The following is an 18243-nucleotide window of genomic DNA, read 5'->3' as shown; positions in this document are numbered from 1 at the left end:
GGGGTAAATGCTTATCTTGGAGCCCCCCAACTTCTCTTAACCCCTTAATGCAGAGGCGTAACGTAAAGCTTCTGGGCCCCAATGCAAAACCTTTAACAGGGCACCCAACTATAATGCTTTGTTCATAGTACTGTACTGGGCTCCCTATATGGAGAAGAGAGGCCTTATGGGCCCCCTAAAGCTCCTGGGCCTGGGTGCAACCGCATCCCCCAAATCCCCTATAGTTAAGCCAGTGCTTGAGGGACATTGTGTTTGACAATGGAGGGGAACAGCGGCTGCCATCACTATGGCTGGCACTATGTGGGGCCACACCCTCAGTTGGGCATTCTAAGTCACATTCTCACATAGATACTAGAGACCAGGAGAAGCAAAGCTTATACTATTAAACAGGTAATTGATACTAAGCCTCAGCTTCCTCTCTAAGGGCTCTTTCACATGGGCGCGTTCTGCGCACATTAGCGGCGCGTGAAAGGATCGCATCTAAATAGAAACAATGGTTTCCTATAGAAGCGTTCACTCGAAGGAATTTTAGATGAGCACAATGCTCGCACCTGCAAACAATGGGACATGTGAGGGCAAACTTGCATGCCGGCTGGGAGGTGCACGCAAATAGAGGACATGTCTAGGGATGAGCGAGTATACTCGCTAAAGCACTACTCGCTCGAGTAATGTGCCTTAGCCGAGTATCTCCCCGCTCGTCCCGAAAGATTCGGGGGCCGGCGCTGGGCGGGGAGCTGCGGGGGAGAGCAGGGAGGAAAGGAGGGGAGATCTCTCTCTCCCTCTCTCCCGCCCACTCTCCCCTGCTCCCTGCCGCAACTCACCTGTAAGCTGCGGCGGCCCCCGAATCTTTAGGGATGAGCAGGGAGATATTCGGCTAAGGCACATTACTCGAGCGAGTAGTGCCTTAGCGAGTATACTCGCTCATCCCTAGACATGTCCTATCTTTGCTGCATGCTTTACATAGAGCCTTGGAAGCACGCAGCCGGCACCTCGGATCATATGAATGGGCTACTTCAAGTAACCTGAAGTAGCCGTTCACACGATCTTTTGCATCACTGTAGGCGCGATCTTTTCTTGCGGCTATAGTGCGCCAAAACAGTGCTCGTGTGGAAGAGGCCTAAAGAGCGCTTCTGTAGAGGCTTTTGTTTTGGTTCTGAAGGACCAGATACATTTTAGAGATTTTACCCAGGTGGAGGTTTTACTGCCCTATTTATTTTTCTTCAGCTACCAAAATTATTTTTGCAGCGTTTTTTTCCTGTGACATATAGGGATATTTTTTCACAGATTTTTTTCACCCATTATTTATAATTTTTTTAGGGGTAAAGAGCTAAAAAAAAGATTTTTTTTTTTAATTTAAACTTTTAAAAAAAAATTTGTATATTTATTTACACTAAAATGAAGTACAGGAATGGGTTTCCTTATTTTATTTTGGATGTTTTGTTATATAATTTGTATAGTCTTGGTTTACAGAGCGCATATGGCAACAGTTTTAGTGGCAGTGGGTCACAGTCTTTATATATATATATATATATATATATATATATATATATATATATATATATATATATATATAAAATTTAATTCTGTAACTTTTTTTTACTTACTTTTGTAACCATTTTTTAACATCTATGTACTTTATGACATGAAATTTTAAAAAAAGACAATCCTATAGAACCTTTGGGGGACATTCACGTTGTGTTTTTTTTTCATTTCACACTTTTCCACTGTAGCGGGAGCATCCATAGACATCCTAATTACAGAGGAATTACAGAGTAAAACATCCTCCTATAGTAATAGTAGTCAGTAATACAGCTGAGTCTGCTAGGACCCGGCAGCTCTGCCTAGACATGGAAACCCGCCGGTCACGTGATCGCCGGGTCGAAGAATGGAAGTTTCTCTCTTCACCACATAGCACTCATTGATCGTTATGTAGCTTGCAAGAGGGTAGACAGAAGCAGTTAAAAACCACTTCTGCCTTCTCCTCTGGGTAATTGGCTGTGACTAAGACCCGACCTGCTCCTGCTACATTGCAAGGGTGAAAGTTGTAATTCCACGCCCTATTTCTACTCTCAGGCAGGAATAAAGCCCAGGTCCAAGCGCCGTAAATTTACTGTGCTTGGTCCTTAAGAGGGTAAGGAATAGTGAGACCCTTTCTAAAAAGTATAAAGAATATTGGAACTCATGATTTGCATAAAAGTCATCAGATGGGACTCCTGGTTGTCTGATATTCTTACAATTTTTGTAATAGTTTCAAAATCTCATGTATTGTATCAAGCAAGAAAAGCTATTTTTGTGGTGAATTTTAGTACATTGCATTGCACTGCAAAACACTGCATTGCATGAATGTATTATCTGCCGTTTTTAGATTTCGAGGTCCTGTTCCTGTTACTTTCTCATGATTGGTGCACATTATTAAATTACCAAAATCAGTACAACATCCAAATGCACGTACAGGTTACCGTACTATAAAATAACATATATCTACATGCTTGTTGTGAGACTATGTGGTTCATAGCAAAGTCAATGAGTCAGACATACCTTTAGCATCATGACTTTGTACGCATAGAATTTTTTTCCTTTTCCCTTTCCCATTGCACCTTCAAATTTCTCCACAAATTTCTGAGCGTCCCTAGTAGAAAACAGATCATGATAAGCGCTGCTTACTTCACCGATTGTGTTCAAGAGTCCTTGCAAAACTATTTCATTAATTCGATGATCATATACACTTAGATTACACTTAGTAGTAATAGTCATTAGTTTACTACTAGAGTATGATGCTTTTTACCCTCAAAAATAGTCTGCTGTAGGACCTAGAAAGGTCATGGATGGAGGTCTACACCTAGGAGTTTGACCTAAAGACAATCCAAAATAAGCTTAGTCAATAAATAAGCTAGTTTGAGGCTTCAACACTAGAGATGAGCGAGTATACTCGCAAAGGCACATTACTCGAGTGGGTAGTGCCTTAGCCGCGTATCTCCCCGCTCATCTCTAAAGATTCGGGGGCCGGCGGGGAGCGGCGGGGGAGAGCGGGGAGGAACGGAGGGGAGATCTCTCTCTCCCTCTCTCATCCTGCTCCCTCCCGCTTCCCGCAGCAACTCACCTGTCACCCGCGCCGGTCCCCGAATCTTTAGAGACGAGCGGGGAGATACTCGGCTAAGGCACTACTTGCTCGAGTAATGTGCCTTAGCGAGTATACTCGCTCATCTCGATTCAACACCCTGGATTCACCATAGGAAATTAATCCCTTGGACACACAATCAATACTTTCATATCTGTTAGCCCAAGAAACTACCATATTTAAAGAACCCTATTTGAATGTCTGTTGGTAGGTTTATCACAAAAACTAAGAGCCTCTACTGCACATATAGCATATTCTTCAATCTCATCAAATTCTAAGCACTAGGATGCAAACATCTCTTTGGTTCTTCTTGACTGTTTAATTTTCAAATTTCTGTATTGCTTTTGTCAAACGGAATTTTGTTTATATACCTTATTATACATATTATATGTCAGATTATAGAGAACTGTAGAATATGTTCTTACTGTATGCAAAATGGTGAAATAACCCTTTTTTTTAACTAAAATACAAAATGTCATGATGGGATATGAAACAATTATGTTGTTGAAATGAAACCAAACAACAAGTGAAACATTTATTAAATGCAAGAATTCTGGCTCCAAAAGGTTTTAATTTTGGCACAATTGCCAAAATTGCAACTATTTGAAGGCTTACCTGGGCTCCAACACTGGTTTTTATAAGTGGGTGTGTCCTACCATTGGGGAGTGCTGCCACACTCAGCCCATCAGATATACTACAATCCACACCAGAAAATGGTATAAATTATAAGTGAAACTATGTAACTGGTGTAAGTTTCATTCTGCTGCACTGAGGTACCACCAAATGTGACTAATGTAATAGGAGGCTTGTGCCTCTTAAAATAAGTCATTGTGGGGTATCACAAAATAAAATTTTGTTGTACAGAACATTATACATATTGTTAAGCATGAACTAAATTAAAGAATTAATTTGAAGTTCTATGTGGGCTCAGTCGGTGGCTCTGCAAAAATATTAGCCTCGGCAATATATGCAATGTGGAATTCACCATGTAGACACATGAGGTGGTTGGGTGCTGGCCCGAACTGTTATTGCACCTTTGCCAGACGAGAGGTGGCTTGATGTGAATTCAGGAAGTGAGAGCACAGCTCCCTGCCCTTTTCCAGCAGTGGTTGTAAACTTGTGCAATTGTTTAGGATGTGTTGCATTACCAGATTTATCATATGGGCCAGGCAAGGTATGAGTGTGTGAATTCTGAGGCAAAGGGCTGCCAGCAGGTTGGCCCCTTTGTCACACATGACCTTGCTTGGTTTAAGATTATGTGGGGTCAGCCATGTGTCAGCCTGGGCCTGCAAAGTAGTCAAGAGCTCTTTGGCCGCGTGGCTGCGGCACGCAGCCTTAGGAGTTTTAGGACAGCATATTGTCTTTTTCCATATGCAGCGCTACATGGAGGCCAGGTTTTGCCACGTACGAATATCTGTGCTGATGTGGTGATGTGGAGGGTGTTGAAAAGTGGTACAAAGAGGTGGAGTAAGAGAAAGAGTAAGATGGGGAAAGAGAGGAGGGGACAGACACAAAAAAATATCACGAAAGTCTTGGGGTACTATGAAACTTGGACCACCAAGTTTGGCTTTGTGCCCACCTGCAGGACTTCAGTGAAGCAGTGTGCTGTTAAGGATATGTAATACCCTTGGCCACCCAATGTCCATCCAGTTCAACACATTTCCCCCTCTTTCCCCAACCACACCCCCCAATGTTGGTCCGGAGGAAGGCAAAAAACCCTACCAATGAATTAGAGGCCAATTTTCCCCGTATAAAGGAAAAAGTTCCTTCCTGACTCCAATCTGGCATTTAAAATGATTTCTGGATCACCGACCCTTCCGAAGTAATCAGTGACTATAATATACAATATTGTTGCGTTCAAGAAAGGTGCCCGGGCCCCTCTTGTACTCTTCTAATGAGTTTGCCCTCACCACGTCCTCAGGCAGAGAGTTCCATAGTCTTACTGCTCTTACAGTAAAGAATCCCCTTATATGTTGGTGTAGAAACCTTCTTTCCTCTAGACGTCACAGTCTGGGGTATAAATAGATGGTTGGAGATCTCTGTATTGTCCCCTGATATATTTATACATAGTTATTAGATCGCCCCTCAGCCATCTTTTTTCTAAAGTAAATATAACCCCAATTTTGATAACCTCTCTGGGTATTGTAGTCCGCCCATTCTGTTTATTACTTTATTTGACTGTCTTTGAACCTACTTAAGCCTATGTCAGGCTTTTGGGGATTCTACAACTCCAGGTAATTGTGATCACAGTATTACTTTACAATGTGCCTTTAATTAAAGGAGTAAATGTGATCTGCTTCCGATAGCAGTAGGAGAAAGTCATTGGATGTCATATCTCTAGTTTCACAGATCTATTTAGAATCTCTAAGCTTCTCTTGCAGTTCAGTCTGTGTGACTTTAATGAAGTGTAATTACATTACAGTTTATTTCTACGTAGGCAGCGTAGATGTTAGGGCACATTTCCCTAACATAGCAGCGCTCCGCTTCCTGGTACATACAATAGTTCCGGTCTTCTGCTAAAATATAATTTATGAGATACCACCTCTAATGGTCAGATGTGCAGCCCAACTCAGGTAAAGGCCTGACTCTCACGAATGGGTTGGATTCCGGCTGTGAGCCCGGTTGGTGACCTTGCGTACAACCCTTTCCTATATTGCGTGTGACCGCGGATGCTCACAGGCGGTCATGCGCAGTACAGATTTTTTTTGTCTGTATTTCCTGCGGCATCACTTAGCAATAACACGAGTGCCCCAAGCCCATACACAATATCAATTGCGTATGGGCTGCTGGTCGCACGCCTCTACTGACATTAATGGAGGCCGTCCGTGGATTCCGCAGTAAAATAGAGCATGCTGCGATTTTTCTTACGCTCGCGGAATACTAATTCGTATCTGTGAATGTGAAGGAAAATTTAAAAATGCATGCTACTTTCGTGTCGCAGCAGTCACACTAATCAGAAAGTTATCCCCTATTCTGGGGATAGGCAATAACTTTAAATGTTGGCATAACTCCTTTAAGTACTCAGATATGCTCCATCACAGGAACCATTTGACTTAGGCCTCCTTCCCACGAGCGTGACGGGCTCCGCAGCGTAATATTCCGCTGTGAAGCCCGTCACGGCGCCCCCCAGAGCCCCTATACTTACCTGCGGGAGATAGCGTGAAATCGCTTCCCCGCCCACCACCGCCGCGTCACCGCTCGTCACCGCTCGTCACCGCCCACCGCTCTCGCGTCACCAGCCGTGTCACGTGACGCGGCCGGACCGCGTCATTTGGCGTCATATGACGCTCGGCGGTGGGCGGGAAAGCGTTTTTTCACGCTATCTCCCGCTGGTTACAGCGGGAGATAGCGTGAATGGACGGCTTCCATTGACTGCAATGGAAGCCGTCAGTGCGTACAGCCCGTCCTCACCCGCAGAAAATAGAGCATGCTGCGGGTGAGGACGGGAGAAATCGCGGTGCGTAATTCCGCGGTGGAATTACGCATCGTGAGCATGGAGCTATTAGGTTCAATAGAACCTAATAGCTGCGTGCAACGCAGCGGATTTTCGCCGCGAATTACGCGGCGGAAATCCGTTCGTGGGAAGGAGGCCTTAAAAGGTCTGGCACAGAGCAGTCCACTAGAGGAGCTCGACTAGAGCAAAAAGGACAAAAAGTGGACTGCAGGAAAATGGCCAGTGTCCCATTATAAAAACAGTGACAATTTCATAATTAAAAGAGTACTTCTACATGAGACGTATCTGTGTGTGTGCATTTTCACGTGCGCAGAACAAAGAGAATAGAACCCATTGACTTCAATGGGTTTGTTTTCATTTCATTTTTTTGCCATGCATTTCTCGCCAGCACAAAAAAAATAGGACCTGCTCTATTTTCCTGCATAGTTGCGCACCAAAGAGCCCCATAGAAGTCTATGGGAGGGGCGCAAATGCGGGTGCAATACGTAAGAACATGCGAAAATTGTGATTAAAAGAGCACATCTGGACCAAATTAGGCTAAAGAGTGTTTTAAATCCGGATGACGGGGGGACATATGAACATGCCCGGTGTGCAAAAAAGTTACGTTCTATGCACAGACACGCCCTCAAATCAACCTCGTTCACCGCGCAGATACGTTGTGCTGAGGTGAGCGGATTTGCGCATACGCTCGTCCGCAACCGCTAATCCTCATCAGAATTTAATACATCCACAGCAGCCCACCTACTGCAATCTGCTGCGCAATTCATACATTGAGCCTTGGATTTCTGATTTCTAGCTGAGCGTTGTATAGCTGAGCAGTGCGCTGCATGGCATGGAGTTCATAGAAAGCCAAATTGAGGATCCATCTTTGTTTTCCATAAACTCGCTATTCGTATAGTACCTTAAAATGGAAAGTTTCTTCTTCATGCGCCATGGTTTATTCCTAATGATAGAAATCAGCTTCTTTTTTTCCTCAACCAGTTCCATCAGTTTTTCCATCTCTTCCTCAGTCATTGATTCTTCATCTGACGAAGCTGAGGATTGGGAATCGCTGCAAAAACAAACAAACAAAAAAGCCCTGTTAGGGTGACTACCCACTACAGTTTTTTTTCACTGCGAAATTCGCAGCAGTTTTTTTTCTGCAGGGGTCTATGGGACTTGTAATGTTAAAATCGCGATCGCGCAAAATTGCAATTTACCGTGAAATCGCGATTTTGCGCAGTCGTGATTTTAACATTACAAGTCCCATAGACCCCTGCAGGAAAAAAAAACACAGCCAATTTCGCTGTAAAAAAAAAACTAGTGGGTAGTCACCCTAAAGTTGCTGCAAACATGCAGTAAACCTGCAGTGAAAAAGCTTTTAATGCACCCAGTTGTCTTGTCCTCATCTTCCCTGCAAGGCTGTCCTCCACCTTTGCTTGAGCGCCGCTGTCCAAGTCTCCGCCAAAATAAACCAATTCCAATTTTCTTTCCAAATAAATAATTTTTAAAAATTATATATATTTTTCATTAAGATGACTCTTAGGAAATCTGCAGCTCTTCCTGCTCGCGCGACTCGTCCACAGGGCGGCATTAATGAAAGAATTAAACACGCTGCCTGATGCATACAAGGGAGTGATTTCACCGGACTGTAAGGCCAGAGTCACATGGGTATATTAGTGCGCGTGACATGTCAATGTGCAATACACAGTGAATAGAACCCATTCATTTCAATGCGTTGGTTCACATGCGTGTATCTTTCCTGTGTATTTGGGTTGTGCAAAAAATATGCACTATATTCTACTTTTTTTGTGCATTTATGCAGCAAAAGTCCCCATAAAAGTCAATGAGGGTGGGCCAATGCGCACGCAATATACTAGGAGATGCCCGATATACTGCGTAATTGCACAGGAAAGAGAACTCATTAAACTAAGGGCTCAGTCACACGGGTGTTTTGACGTGCAAATTTTTGTGTGCATAACGCATGCGTTCAAAAATTCGTGTGACCGAAGTGGGTGGCACGCAGGAAAAACCGGACCTGGCTGCGTTTTTCCGCTCAAAAAGTGTGCTGCCCGCTATCCCCTGCTGCGGTTGTGACAGCTGCAGCAGGGGATTCCTTGGATGTCATATCCAGGGGTTTCACCTGTGGTCAATGGGGCCGGCGGCAGCTGCGGCGGCCCCATTGACATACAGAGAACATTGCGATCCTCTGCTACAGCTGTGACAGAGGATTTCTTCATCTCCGCGGGGAGTCCCCTTGTCACGGGACACTGTGGCAGCATTGTCACAGCATTGTCACAGTGTCTAGTGAAAATAGGACTCCCTGCAGAGATGAAGAAATCCTCTGCCACAGCTGTCACTGCTGTGGCAGAGAAGAGCGATGTTCTCCTATTGAATTCAATGGAGTCCGCAATACAGCTGTGGTACAGGAGCGTGATGTTGGAGCGTGATGTTCTCCCATTGAATTCAGTGGAGCCGGCGCTGCAGCCGGCTCCATTGAAAGCAATGGGCTGCCGGAAAGCTCTGGAGTGATTTTTCGGGGAAGGGCTTTAAATATAAGCTCTTCCTAGAAAAACATCCCTAAAATGTGTGAAAAATAAAAAAAATCTATACTCACCTCTCTGCAGCTGCTGGGGCTCAGGCACGTCCAGCCAGCTCTTCTCCTGCACTGCTATTAAGAGCTTTCAGCAGGCGGGGATTTAAAATCCCTTCCTGCTGAAAGGGCTGCCTCTGATTGGCTGAGCACTGTTACCAATCAGAGGCAGTTCTCAGCTATTGAATGACAGCTGAGAGCTGCCTGTGATTGGTCCCTGCGCTCAGCCAATCACAGGCAGCACTCACCCATTAATTTCCGTTCTTCTGATCCGTTATGAAACTGAAGAATGAAAATGAAACAACCGCTGGATCTGTCAAAATAACGGAAACCAACGGAACGCATTGACTATAATGGGTTCCACATTGTTCCATGCAGGGGTTCTGTCATTCTACCAAAAAAATAGCACAGCATGCTGATCAGTTTTTTCCGGCATTTTCAGGATGGTTTTTCCAATTTTAGGCGGGCTTTATACAAACGTAAACATAATTGCGTGTGCCTCAGTCCTCTTTCATACAATGGTATGCATTTTTACAGTCGCCCGTACGCACTGAAAAATCGCATGAATGAAGAATAGCCGCGATCAAGTTCTGATCTTTAGCCGCGTATTTTCAGCGAATCACATGGGCGGCTGCAGCGGATTGGCAAAAAAAATACAATGTGGCGCATAAATCCTTCGAATGGCAGAAATCCTCGGAATGACTGCTAATGCTTTAATAGAGCCGGCTGTCTTTTTTCCCAAACAATGAATGCAGCTAAATTTCCGCCCCCTCCCTTTTTTTCCTGCTCCCATAGGAGTCTAGGGGAGGTTCCAGCGTATCTTGGCAATAGACAGGACAAGACCTATCTTTTGACGCAGCATATAAAATCAGTGACCGAAAGCTAAAAATCGCTCATCTGAATGAAGACGCTGAAATACAATGCTTCAGAATGTCGTGATTTTTGCCCGATTTTTGGATGCAGCTAAATATTTACACACATACGGTCATGTGAATAAGGCCTCAGAGCAATGTTTTTGCACTATGAATAAGGCTTTTTGAGTACTTATCATTGTATTATACTGTACATTTTTTGCACATAAGGCATGTTTATTTGCGCGTAGCACACAAACACACCAATTAAAAAAGACCAATTAGATCCTGATGTGTGCTTTTTCCAGTGGAATTATGCAGTGATTCATGCATCGCCTTGCCTATGCGCACCCCCATTGACTGCCACTTTGTCCTGCCCCCTCCCATTGCAGACATTGCAGATAGCTGGCAAGGGGCGGAGAGGGGGAGGAAGTTTAGCAGAGCTAAGCTCTCTCCTTTCGCCCATACGGTATTCTGGGTGTGGCGTATACACGCCACACTCAGCCGTCTGAACGGGCGCATAAACGGGAGAAAAAGACGTGACTTGGACATGGCTGCCTCTCGTTCATGTGATTTTCAGTTGCGCTGTGGCGGTGTGAAAGAGCCCGCATGCGCAGTACAATATCGCTGCCATATGCGGCGATAGGCTGACTCACTGCTGACTCCATAGCGGTAAAACCTTGTGTTACTTGCGCAGTGTTTTACGCATATGGCCGTGTTAGCTGGGTGGTATGCACACTGTACACTGCTTTCTGATTGGCCAGTGCTGTCCACTTGATCCAATCAGAGACTAGATATAATGCATTAGTAGTCCAATACTAGTCTGAAGATTGCGTTGGTCATCTTGGAAGGTTGACAACAGGACCTGGAACCAATGGTTTGGAAGGACAGCAGAAAGGAACAACTGCAGGTAATACACCCTCCTCACCCTCTGGGCACAATTTTGTACTAAAACTGGACAATTGCTTTAATTCTCATTTCTTATCTTTATCCTCTTGCTTCTAATTATTATGATCAGCATACAGTGGTGCTTACTGAGGATTTTGCTACAATTTATGCTCCATTTATGGCCATTATTGTTACAAAAACTATTATAATTACAAGATATTTCATAGAAAGCAGTCCAGACTAATCAGGAAAAAAGGCAAGAAATGGAAAAAATACGTTGCGATTTTCAGAAGCCAGAAATAATCCTGCAGATTTCAGTTAAATAGCTTTTTGCTATGAACTGATTAAATATTTGCAGAAAGGTTTGCACAGTGGGGGGGAATAATGAGAAAACAAGGAATCACTGATTGTGAAGGAGAGTAACTCTATAGAGCCTAATTTAGAATAATTTAGAGTATGCTTCATGGGATGCCAGGAAATATCAGCTAATATTCCAGTGAAAGGAACTGCACAATCTACATTATTACAAAGTAAGCAACAACTGGAAGATACAGGGAGTGGACAAAAATATGGAAACTACTGTATAAAATGCTTGCCTTAAATTATATGGGATTATAAATTATATTTCAATAAATCAGGTAGAGACTTATTTTAAGTGGAGGTAATATGGCACAGATGCTGCCTGGTAAATATGAACATCTGCCTGGGCAACCATCCAGAGCGGGGCAAGAGGTGAAGTAAAACAAATTTGCTGGCAAATCTCTCAGCCAAACAGATAAAAAGGGCAGCTGAGATTAAAATTCCATGCATTTCATATGGTGTTTCCATATTTTTGTCCACCATGTATCTTTCCGACCATTATTTAGTTGGCTATATTTCGTTAGTTAATACATTCCAAATTAAGACAATGGACAACGTTCTGTCTAAATGAGCACGCACTGGTCATCAGCTGTTACCCCCGTAAGAAACTCTGCTTTGACTAACAGTAAGTGTTCAAGTGGTTTCCTTATGGAATTGTCCCTTTAATTGCGTCTTCAAAAATATTTAATACATTCAGCTTTGTAACACTTTAATGGCTCATTCATATGGACGATTTTGCGCAGCTAAGTTACATGCAAAGAAAAATCGTGACTAATAGAACCATTGATTTCCGATGGAAATGTTCAGATGCGCGATTTTCAGCCACACAATAAAAAAAATCGCACCTAAAAAGATAGAACATAAGCAACTGAGCTTGGCTACTAAAATTCCTTGCTGCGCAAAAAGATAGGTCTTGACCTATGTTTTGACTAAAAAAACGCAACCAGTTGACAAAGAGTGCTAGAGAAGTATATGGGGGGGGGGGGGGGGTGAGATTAGCAATGTTAGCTAAACATTGCCATTGTTTAGGTAACACTGCTAAACAATGGCAATGGCAGGGAAAGGTGCAGCATCCCGTAGGGGCACCCCAGACACAAGCCACACATTGAGGGGCTGGGAGGGTAGAGTGGTCACTTGTCACAGTGGCACTTACCAGGCTCCCTCCTGGAGGGATACACGTAGCCTCGGCCAGAGCAGCGTTGGGCCTCTTCCGGACACCCCTAGGATAGGGATGCCTAATAAATTATATGTTCCGGTATCCTACCCGATGATATGCCAGCCTGGGTTGCCCTAGAACTTACCCGCAACCACTGTCCCTGCCTACTTGCCTCCACTCCTGGATAACCCCAGGCGGGCAACTGGGCGACAGTCCCTACACTCATTAGGGACCGAGGAGGGACGCTGGCGTACCAAAATGGAACAGGGTAGGATACGGACAGGAAGGGTAGGTGAATTAACAACAGAAAATAGCAGCAGACCAAGGCAGATGGTTAACCTGGCAGATATAGCAAAAGCTGAAAACAGGGGACTGTCAGAGGCAGGAACCTAGCACACTCAAACAGAAACCATTAACTGGCAGGGAATGGACCTCACTGATAGCCTTGTAAACAGAAGCCTCCGCCCAGGGGCGGAGAGGGGGAGGTGACGCCTCCCAGCAGAATCTCATGATAGGGACTCGTGCATAGAGCTGCACTCACAGACGCCCGCGCACACGCCGTCACCCGGTCCCACGAGCGCGCACACCGCGCCGACCAACCACCCGCGGCCCCGGCAGCTGTCGCATGGTAACATTATAGAGCAGGGATAGCAGATGTCACGGGTAACGCCACTGTTCCATTACCTACCGGTATGACCCTCGGCAGTAAATAAATGGAGCTGCAGACAGAAGTAATGTACCTCGGGTCCCTGGGAATGGTCAGGGCCTGGCAAAAACTTTACTGGAACAACTTCTTGTATACAAGGCACAAATGACAATGACTTGCAGTGCAGGTATTAGACAGACTTGAGAGTACTTCCACCCGGTGATCCCAGACTTCAGGACGGCCATATGTGAAAAGCAAATGGGTGTGCCTCTACATGGTGATCCCAGACTTCATAACAGCTGCGTAGGCAAAGACGAATGAAGAGTACCAATGCACTAGGCCTTGCAAGTTTCACCTGCTTATTGCTCATGCTCTCTCTCTCTCTTCATTTGGGGCTCACACCTCTCTCATCTTTGGAACATGCACTCTCAGGGAACCTCTCTTCTTCCTCCATTCTTCACCACATGAGGGTTGAAGTTACCGCCATGTGGCTGGCACTCTCTCTCTGGAACCCAGAAGAATCTCTCTTACCCGCTCTCACACACTCCTATTTATACTCTCCCTCATACCACATGACAAGACAAATTGATACATTTACAGGCAATTCCCAGGCTTTTGCAGACACTTAACCCATCATACTCTGCAGCTGTGCAATGCATATAACAGAAAGACACTTTTGCACAGTGCACCACATAAGACATGACATGTATGACATTTATGGAGGGGGCCAAGAATAGATGTACTGGGCCCCTACAGAGGGAGTTTGTGAAACAAAGCTAGAGGGAGGGGAAAAGAGATTAGTAGAAGGGAGTGCTGATAAAGAATGTCACATAGGTATATGTAGTGAGTTGAAGCTTTTCTGCTGCCCAGATGAATTAAATAATCTCTCTCTCTCAGCAGCACATTTTTTTGCAACACGCCGCTCCCGATTACGTGAATGGGCGATTTCCATGCTAATGAGGCTCGGGACTTGATCATGGAAAATTGTCTATTCATGCGATTTTTACGCAATTTTTTTTGCGTTACTATCTTCTGCGTGATTTTCACGTGCATGTGAATGAGCTCTTAAGTGAACCTGTCATCAAGTTCATGCTGCCAATACCATGTACCATGGGCAGCATGAAATAATGGCAGACTCCCACTTTACAAAAATCTTTTACCGTGAAATGCTTTTGGTATTTCAGAGAAAACATAACTTTAGAAGGAGCTGGGTATGGGAAGGAGTGTCTACTGGGTTGCTCCCATGACTTCTACCTCTGGCTTGGCTTGATTGGCAGGTCTTTTCCTATTTGTGTATAGGGAGAGATCTTTCAAGTAAACTGAAAGAGGCAGGGAGCAGCTGGGAAAGCCATTGAGTGGAAACTTTTCCTCTAAGCGCAGGTTTTCTTAAGAGTGTCCCTCTGGACTGCTGAGGTCTAAAACAATATATGGGGCATTTTTTCATTCGCAAATTCACGCACTTTCTTGTCTCTGGCACAATTTCTTGTGACATGATCATCTGCAGGAGTATAACAGGAGATAGAGGAGTGTTTGTTTGTCACCCCTTGCGTGTTGGGGTGTTTCCTGGCTCCATTGGTGGGTGCTTTTCCAGTATGTGGTTTTGACTCTGTACTCAGTTCACTTTATTATAACTTATGCGCAGTATTGCTCTTATTATATGATTGTGAACAACTAGTCTGAGTCTTTGGGACCCATATACTTCTTTGTTACACTGAGATCTGTTATGCACTTTCAATTCCTATTCAATAGATCCATGATTTTATTTTAGTCTTCTTATGTTATTTGTGATACGTATTTTATGTATGTATTCAATAAATAATTGTTTGGCTTCATACTCATTTTTCTTTTTGTGTTGAAATTAAGTGTAAAACAATAGTTTTTTGTAATGAAGGAGAAACAAACAGGAAAGCATATTTTTGGCAGGCAGCTTGCTATACTCATCAGTAGAGCTGTAAACTAAAACAATATGGGAAGGGAAGTGAAAGCCAGGTAGAGATATACAACTAATGAATACAATCAATAATCTTGCTGTTAGAAGTAGGAAAAAAGAACAAAGACGAAAATATTGAAGGAAGGTAGAGGTGCAAGAGACACCAATCACAAACTAAAGTGTTTCAATACAAATACCCATAGCATGGGAAACAGACAAAAAGAATTGGAGCTCCTAACACAGAAAGAGAAATATGATATCATACGCATCACGGAAACTTGGTGGAATGATACACATGATTGGAATACAAGACTTGAAGGATTCAACCTTTTTTTAAGAAACAGACCTAATAAAAGGGCAGGAGGTGTTGTGGTGTATGTTAGAAAAATATTAATCTCCACAGAGATTCAAGCTTCCAAGCATGATAGTTCTGTAGAAACTGTTTGGGTAAGAATACAAGGAGAGATCAACAGAAAGGACACCATTGTAGGCATTTACTGTAGGCCACCTGGACAAGCAGAAGATATTGATGAACTGTTTCTACATCAGATGGCCAAGCTCTCAGAAAAGCACAACATAGTGATCATGGGAGATTTTAACTATCCAGACATTTTTTGGGAATCTCTCTCAGGTAAAAGTAATGGATCCAACAAATTCTTTTCAGCCCTTGCTGACAACTTTATATTCCAAAAGGTAGAAGAGAAAACAAGGGGATCTGCTATCTTGAACCTAACTCTTACTAACAAGGAGGAAAAGGTTGAGGAAGTAAGGGTGGTTGGGACCTTAGGAGCCAGTGATCATGCTATCCTTGAATTTTGGATAATAAGGGGAAGAAGACCTGAGAAAACTCAGACCTCAAGTTTGGATTTCAGAAAGGCAGATTTTAATGAACTCAGAAAGAGGGCTTGATGTTATTAAGACCAGAAATGTCCAGGAAGGTTGAGAAGCTTAGCGGAATGAGATTCTCAAAGCTCAACCATTAACAGTCCCTAAAAGATGGAAGAATGGAAAGCATTTAAAGAGACCAGGCTGGATGAACTCAGAACTTTACATGTTAGAAGAAAAAAATGTTTAGCAAATGCAGTCTGCAGAAACTGTAGGGCAAGTGTCATAAAAGCTAAAGCTAAAACTGAATTGAGGCTTGCAAGAGAAGCTAAAAACAATTAAAAAAAGGATTTGGGGGGTATGTCAAAAGCAAAAGAAAAGTCAAACATGCTATAGGATGTTTACAGAATGAAAATGGTGAAGAATTGGTTAAGAATGCTGTTGAGAAGGACAAACTTTTACATTTCTATTTTGTATCTGTTTTCTTTCAGAAAGTAAATGTAACATCAGCTGATCTTCCCTGTGCTATTGGGGGAATTAAAGAATGCAGGCTACCTATATGCAGAGAGATGGTGAGAGGACACTTAGCTAACTTACATGAATTGAAATCTCAAGGTACAGATGAATTACATTCTAGCATACTGAAGGAAGTGGCAGAGATAATTGCTGAACCACTCACCAAAATCTTTGAAAATTCCTGGAGAACAGAAGTCCCAGAAGATTGTAGAAGGGCAAATGTTGTCCCAATCTTTAAAAAATAAAAGAAAGTGGATCCAAGAAACTACAAGCCTGTGAGCCTGACATCTATACCGGGAAAGATCTTTGAACAAATTATTAAACAACATGTATGCAAGTACTTGGATAAAAATGTAGTAATTAACCAGAGCCAGCATGGGTTTGTAACAAACAAGTCATGTCAGACAATCCTAATTTCCTTCTATGACAGAATTACCGACTGGGTTCCTCAGGGAAATGCGGTGGATATAGTATATCTTGACTTTAGTAAAGCATTTGACAAAGTATCTCATACCATGCTTATTGAAAAAATAACCAAATATGGGATTGACAAGGCAACTGTTAGGTGGATTCACAACTGGCTGAGTGATAGTACTCAAAAAGTGGTCATAAATAGCTGCACATGTAGCTGTAAAAATGTGTCAAATGAGGTACCACAAGGCTCTGTTCTGGGCCCAGTGGTGTTCAACATTTTTATAAATGATCTGAAGGAAGGAATTGAGGTAAAACTGATCCAATTTACCAATGAAACAAAGTTAGGAGGGATAGTTAACATTAGAGAAGAGAGACAAGGGATTAAAAAAGAACTAGACAAGTTGAAGCTGTGAAGCTGACATCACTGAATGGCTGTGATTGGCTCATCGAGCGCCGGCTGTGATTGGCTGGCACTTGATCCAATCACTGCGCTTGCTTTGCTGAGGGCAGGGTATTCAAAGCTCCGTCACCAGAAAGAAAAATATACCTCAGCACAGAGGACACAGCAGTCTGCCGCATCACCACCGGAGACTAGCAGTGCGAGGCACCAGGACGCCGCGGACCAGGTGAGTATAAGCACCACTCCCCCCGAAAAAAAGACACTCTGCCTCTTTTGGGGCAAAAATTAATATAAGACAGTGTCTTATTTTCTGGGAAACATAGTATCCTGAGAATGGGCCATCATTTATTTGCAGTCGCAAAAGACCTTTAAGTACCCTTTTAGTGCTCAATTTTGTACTGCAGAGCATGGATCCTATATTCATACATGCTATGTGTTACAGTCCTGGTGATCCATACAAAGTTGCATACAAGTCCTATGGAACTCAATAGGAGCAATATCACATTTCATAAAAAACCCTCTAGTCAGTGTTCCCAAATTTGTTGCTTTCCAGCTCCTGTAAAAATAACTCTCATCCTGCTTAAAGGCTTCATACTACTGACACCAGTCTTAGTCTGTTCTAGATGGTCCATATCTGTGGACTAGTAATCACAGTGCTCACATGAGGAATGTATTTTATCAGAAACTCTATAGCAATAAATACTGTAAAGGACTGCAATATCAATATAAAGCCACTGCTAAATCAATTGGAAATCAATAAGCCTTTTAGAGAAAATAACTCAAAGCCCCAAGAAGGCACATGCTGTCTAATAGCTCAATAGTAATTACTAGTCACGTAACACAACAAACCCATATAATAAAACTAAAATGTCTCCAGGCACCTGAAGAAGAATGTGATAAAATAGTAATAAATCTAACATATTCTATGTCAACCAATTGATGATTAATTACTTTAATGGCCTCACATCAGTGGCATCTGGCATTTGGGAAAGCTACAGATACCTAGAAAAAAGCCTATAAAGGGGTTTTCCGGGGAACATACTATTGATGACCTATCCTCAGAAAAGGTCATCAATAGTTGATCGTCTGGGGTCCGTCGCTCGGGACCGTGAG

General features: G+C 43.2%; 1 protein-coding gene across 1 annotated transcript in view; it reads right to left on the bottom strand.

Moving 5' to 3' along the window:
- The window catches only part of TMC2 (transmembrane channel like 2), a 98114-nt gene that overhangs the window by 65708 nt on the left and 14163 nt on the right, over positions 1–18243 (bottom strand). The window contains exons 4-5 of the mRNA XM_066584678.1: positions 7474–7623; positions 2539–2629 (exon numbers count right to left, since the gene is read on the bottom strand). Coding sequence (XP_066440775.1) covers positions 2539–2629; positions 7474–7623 — 241 coding nt within the window. The remainder of the gene's footprint in view (positions 1–2538; positions 2630–7473; positions 7624–18243) is intronic.

Source organism: Eleutherodactylus coqui, chromosome 12 (assembly GCF_035609145.1).
Source record: "Eleutherodactylus coqui strain aEleCoq1 chromosome 12, aEleCoq1.hap1, whole genome shotgun sequence".
NCBI classification, from domain to species: Eukaryota; Metazoa; Chordata; class Amphibia; order Anura; family Eleutherodactylidae; genus Eleutherodactylus; species Eleutherodactylus coqui.
This window is presented reverse-complemented; position numbering and strand designations above follow the sequence as displayed.